At 41.0% G+C, this 5,966-nt stretch overlaps 1 protein-coding gene across 1 annotated transcript in view; it reads right to left on the bottom strand.

Annotated features, from left to right (window-relative positions):
• Positions 1–304: 304 nt before the first annotated feature.
• PRKDC (protein kinase, DNA-activated, catalytic polypeptide) overlaps positions 305–5,966 on the bottom strand; it is an 80,535-nt gene continuing 74,873 nt past the window's right edge. The window contains exons 81-86 of the mRNA XM_010010272.1: positions 4,410–4,499; positions 3,126–3,197; positions 2,839–3,040; positions 2,225–2,413; positions 1,515–1,654; positions 305–509 (exon numbers count right to left, since the gene is read on the bottom strand). Coding sequence (XP_010008574.1) covers positions 305–509; positions 1,515–1,654; positions 2,225–2,413; positions 2,839–3,040; positions 3,126–3,197; positions 4,410–4,499 — 898 coding nt within the window. The remainder of the gene's footprint in view (positions 510–1,514; positions 1,655–2,224; positions 2,414–2,838; positions 3,041–3,125; positions 3,198–4,409; positions 4,500–5,966) is intronic.

The raw sequence follows: 5,966 nt of genomic DNA, 5'->3' as shown, positions 1-5,966 counted from the left end.
GGGCGATCTCAGTGCCTTTCAAATAAGTCTTTAAAGCTTTACAGCCCCTCCAGTTCTTTCTACATCAATTCCAACAAACAGACAATAAAGCTGCTTTGTTACAGAACCACATGTAAGAAAAATGATTAAAAAAGTCACTGTTTGAATACAGCTTTAATACAAAAAATATTTATTTTCTATATTAGCCAAGTTAACTGCTTTTATCATCTCATCGTTTAAGAGTTTGGGTTTTTTTTCCTTTTTGGCCTTAAAATTCTGATCTGGTTGCAGCTGTGCATTAGGGTATGGATCCCCTGGCAGCCCCTCACATCCAGGCTTCCCATCCTTCCCAGACTCTGCCAAGAATGTTGGGATCTGTTGCTTGATCGATCAGGCATCTCACTTGCGCCTCTTCCGAAAGGCCATCCTCTGGCTCTCTGGCTCTGATGTTACCATCAGCATTACCACGAGCCACAGCTGCAAGTTCACGATAAGAAGGCGACTTCTCGTGGCCCAGACGCAGTTCATCACTAAAATTGAGAACAGAAAAATAAGCTCTTACTAAAAGAAACAAGCAAAAAAATCTGCGATGGATTTTTAAACACCAAACAGTACTTGAACACGATTCATGCAGCTTTATTTTGCAAGATGTGGAGACCGTTCGATAGCTGTAGAAGGCCTGGCCAGTCAAGACTGGTGATTTCAGATGTCCTTTACAGTGAATATTTACCATGAATATTTCAATCTCATCAAAGGTGTCTAAATGAAAGAAGGATGCAGCAGTTCACATCTGAGCTGTTGTCTCCCTACCTGCCCTGCTGATTTGTGCCTGGAAGAAATATTCTGCTGCCTTTTCCAGTACAGCCTTGACCACAAAAGGGACTCCTCCCAAGTCCTGCACTTCTCAGTGTTTGTATGGTTTTAAACCAGGCTTTTCTTTGCTTTTTTTTCCTCCTCTCGATTAATCCAAAATGTCTTTTTAAAAGAGGATGGAAGGGATTAATTGTACTTTAACTGAACTTTAAAGACATTCTGTCTTTAACCAGACTTGACTAGTCTGACATAAATAACTTGAGAATGCTATCGGATTTGAATTTGGTGGTTTTGGGAAATAGCATACCTCCATGCCTCCCATACAGCTGGTTTGGGTTCCATTTCAAGCAACTGTCCAGCAGAAGCATATTGATTTAAATACTACCCCTAGCCTAAAAGCTGTGGAGACGAACATAAAGAACAGCAGTCTGAGGACTGAGACCTGAAGCAGGCTTACAGGGTGGGGACGTGCGTGCTGCCAGGAACAGTAAAACTGCTCAGGAGGCCCAAGCTGCAGCGAGAACACTAAAGGGGAGTTATCTGGTGTTTGGCTGGCAGGGTGATTCAGAGTGCTTGTATGCGGACCAAACTGATTTTGACAGGGGGTCTGCCTCTTCTCTTCCCCTAGCTGCCATTCTATCTGAAGGGAGCAAAATGCTTAAAAGCAGGAGACTGCCAAAGCTCTTAATGGAGCAGATTAAAGCAGAAGGAGAGCATCTTACCAAGTGACTGTTGCTGGATTGGCACCTCTAAGCTTTCGTTTGACATAGCTGACTTTTTGCAAAGGGTACCAGTTTACTTCGGATGTGTTTACTTCCTTAATCCATGTGCCTCCTTTTTTCAGCTGTCTTTGTTCAGAGTTCTAAACAGAAAACAAATGCACCCTATTTATCATAAATCATACACTCAGAAAAGGCCTTTCAGCTGCCAGATCATAGCAAGTCAAGCCAGTAGCTCTCAAGGGCAGATGCAATGGAGGGCAAAGTAGTGATGATATCTGGCCAGCCAGTGACCCAAAAATTAATTTACAACTGGAGTTATTGAAGTGCAACGAGTTTCAGATTTTTTCTCTGTAATTATTAGTTTGAACCATAGAGTATTGTTATGTAAATATGAGTCTGAATACACAAAGCTGAAAATATGTATGCTGCTGCCATAAGTGACATAATGTGATCAAGAGATACCCACATTTTTAGGATTATCATGCAGATAAAGAACAGTACAACGATAACACAAAAATATACTACTATTCTTTGTCCATTGATAATTTCAAATCCTTTGAGTTCAGCTTCTTTGAGAACTCAGTACAACAAAGAAAGATACGAAGCACACTGAATGAGCATCAGGAAATACTTCCCTTTCTGATCAGTTTTATCCTTATTACAGTTTAAGAATTTTCACATGAAGAAAAAGGAAAGAGGAAAAATCCCACCTTCCAGTCCAAAGAAGGCTCTTTTACAAATACATCCATTGTGCTAATGAGGAGATCTGGATCCTTGCGATAAGCCCTTAAAGCATGCACCATCACGCTGTAAATGAGACCCCACTCTTTCACTGGCATCATCAGATTAACAAACTGGCGGGTCAGACGAAAAGGCATCAACTCTGGCACGGGCAAAAACTAGCCAAGGGGAAGGACAGTCAAAAGAAAACAAGAATTAAAACCCCTTCGAATAGAAGGATTAGAAACAGATATTTTTTTCTTTTCAACTTTTGAAACCCTCTCTGTCACTTAACTGAAAATAATGTGTGAGATAGATAGTAGAACAGGACCATCAAAGCTCTAGTCATGAATATTTAGTGATAATGGTTAAAAGTGTGGCTGAACTATATACCACCCTACCACACAGACTCTGTGAAACTCTACTGCTCCCTGCTTCTCTGAGAGTATCCAGAAGCAGAGATTTTCTTCTATTAACTAGAAATAACTTGTAAACATTATTTTGCATGAGAGTAGTGGCAAATAAGGAGCATTAAATTTAGTACTGAGGCCAGACGTGCCATTGCACATAAAAGGTGTAACAAATTAATTAGAAAAGCAAATACCTGTGTAGCTGAGCCAAATGCATATCCAAAGTCTATTCCCACCATGCCCCCTGTCTCCTTGTTAATCATGAAGTTGGACAGATGTCTATCTCCAATACCAAGTATCCAGTGGCTGATGCACATCAGTGCATGAGAGCTGGCAAAATGGGACCGCAGGGACAGGAAGGCTTCAGGAGATGTACTCATTTTCACAAAGGCTCGCCTTAACAAAACAGAAGTCACTTGTTGCATACAGATAAACCTCCAACTTTTGTTTCACAACCTGCAGTCATTAACAGTGCGCTTACCGCAGCAGGTCTTCTGGGACACTGCTTTCCCTGCTTCTGAAAGACTTAACTGTTTCTGTACGGTTAGCATTTCTGCAAATTAAAGAGGGAATAATGTTAGCTATTGAAATAACAGCCCACTGGGTGTTAGAAGTTCAGATGTGCACACAGAGTCACAGAATGGTTTGAGTTGGAAGGCACCCTCAAGATCATCCAGTTCCAACCTCCCTGGGTCACCTTCCACTAGAGCAGGTTGCTCAAAGCCCCGTCCAACCTGGCCTTGAACACTGCCAGGGGTGCGGCAGCCACAACTTCCCTGGTCAGTATCATTGAACTGTCAAATATTAGTATGGACCAAGGAGACAAGAACCCAGGCATCATTTTTTTAACGAAATACTGACTACCGGCGTATCTCAGTGCAGCTGGATTTAAGAAAAGCCAGAATATGAACGTCTTAATAGTCTTTCTACCTTTGCATCTCTTGTAATCTTTTATGGCTTTGGATATTAGATATAAAGAAGCAATAAAATAAATTCCACAAAAAACACCCTTTAACAACCTAATACCCAAGATGAACCTTAAAGGTCCTCTATTCTGTGAATATAGAGAATTGCACTCTAAACCAGGAGCCAAATTGTGTACTAAGGTATAGCTCTGTGATGGAGGCCAACATGAGGTGAGTGGGGGTGACTGGGAATTTACTTCCCAAGCACATTCCGGATCTGAATACAAGTATTAATGCAGATGCAGTCATTTGAAGGAGTCAAAGTTTTCCTTTAAAAAGAAAGATGATTGCTTAAGCAGGTTATGAGCTCATCAGAAATGCTCCACTGCAAACTTCACTTTTCCTCCTCTTCAGTGCTAAATCTAGGCAGGTGTGGAAATTCCTCTGAGAGGATGCTTAAGTTGGGACCCAAACCATCAAATATTCTGAAATTCTCAGTGAATCACAGTGATTTTCTCTGTCCAGTTTCAGCAGGTGCTCTGGCCCTGAGGCAGCTTACCTAACTGCATAATCAGGAAGGAACAAGACACCTACAAAATAAAGCAGATGCTCTTCTTCGACCAGACACTTTCTTAAAGAAGCGAGCAAGGTTCTGGAAGCATTCCTGTGCTCTGGTGGGATTTTGGCAGTACTGAACTACTCCTGCAGAGCACGTCCAGTAAGACAAAGGAGTAAAATGAGCAAAAATCAGATCTAGCCAGCAAATTATAATGCAGATCATATTTTTCCTGGAATTTCTACAAGTGTATGTGTGTGCACACTCTAGTTTCTGTATTTTACATGCAGTTCTCAACACTTACCTGTACATAACCTGGTATCGAGAGATGCCTTGTACTTTCCCACTCATCTTGGACAGCCACTCAGAATAGGTAGCATGAGGTCCCTTTTTGCTAGGGACAAAAAAGAAGAGCTGATGATTTCCCTATATTATCTTACCACTCTGTACTTGAACACCCGTTGGCTGCGTGCTGTTATGACCCATGAGATTTTTATGCACAGGAAGACTCAGATAGCTGCAGCCTACATTAACCTTACCCTTGCTCTGGAAATGAAGTTTATGCAGTCAATGCATACGCTGATGCACCCATCTCATTCCCCCTAGCTTTAAACGCACTTCAGTCATATCTGATAGAAGATTAGAACCCTCAAAGGTGTTAACTTGTCAATAAGCACTGTGAAAATTAGATATTGTGTTGAGAAGAAAGACCCAAAATAACTTCTCCAGGGAAGGAAAGATATTTTTAACAGTGTTGCATCCATTTGAGAGGCATTATCCAGCCTACCACGGTAGCAGGTATGTAACAAATGCTGCTGTTTGTCCATGGGAATGCAGGAAGGCAGTCCATTACCTCCTCAGTGTGTACAAGAGGGGAGGAATGGGGGCTTATTGAAGAATTTGATCTTTTTCTCCCATCTTAACTAAATGTATAGACATTAAACCTCTTTTCCAGAGAGACAGTAACGTAGCAGAGCACCCGCCTTCTCTCTTCCAAAACATATTCTGAGATGTACAGATCCTTTCCATGTAAGAAGCATTTATCATTTATAGACTGCACAGACCATCACTTTGGGATAAAGAAAAGGATGTCAAAACTTCAGGACGGTATTTCCCCCAGCCCAACAAAAATATTGCCAGCAAGGATTTAATCAGAATTTTCCTTTGTGAGTGCTGTCATTCAACCATAGCTCAAGACAAAGTGTCTTAATTGACTTGGTTGAAGAACATATGGGCAAGTATTTAAAGCCTATATGTAACAATAAAATAAAGCTGGTTTGGGGGAGATAAATAATCAACTGTTTTTAGAAAGACACTTATCTTCTACATTTAGTATATTAGAAATTTTCTCCCTTCATGAGGTGGTTCCATGTGAGAAGCCCTCCACTTTCCTGGTCAATGAACTGAGACTTAACGTCATACCGCTGCTCTTCACAAAAGTGAAGCAGACAGCAGTAATGCAGGAACTGTAGCAGTTCCTGAACTGCTCACAAACTCAGTAATTGCGGAAATAAAGACTCTCTGGAGTCTAACCTCCACGCTGGAGGTTACTCCAACCAGCCCCATAAACAAGAGGACTTGTAAAAATAAATGGTGACAGCAACACTCCAACAAATCCAAACAGAGATTATGTACCAAGAACAACACTGGTAAATAAAACTACATGTCTAAATTCCAGCATAGAAAGAGACTGAAATGCTAGAATTAAATCCATTTTACAACTATTAGTCCTCCAATTACAATCAAGAGAAAGAAAGCTGATTTATTCAAACCCAGCATTTGTATAAAATTGGAGTGTTCTTTTACAGTTGTGTTTTGTGCATCTGCTGCCAAGTTCCCCTGTCACTGACTCACTGCTGAA

The sequence above is a fragment of the Nestor notabilis genome, unplaced genomic scaffold (genome assembly GCF_000696875.1).
Source record: "Nestor notabilis isolate BGI_N333 unplaced genomic scaffold, ASM69687v1 scaffold3380, whole genome shotgun sequence".
Classification (NCBI taxonomy): domain Eukaryota; kingdom Metazoa; phylum Chordata; class Aves; order Psittaciformes; family Psittacidae; genus Nestor; species Nestor notabilis.
The sequence above is the reverse complement of the archived record's forward strand: the minus strand, read 5'-3'. Positions and strand labels throughout refer to the sequence as shown.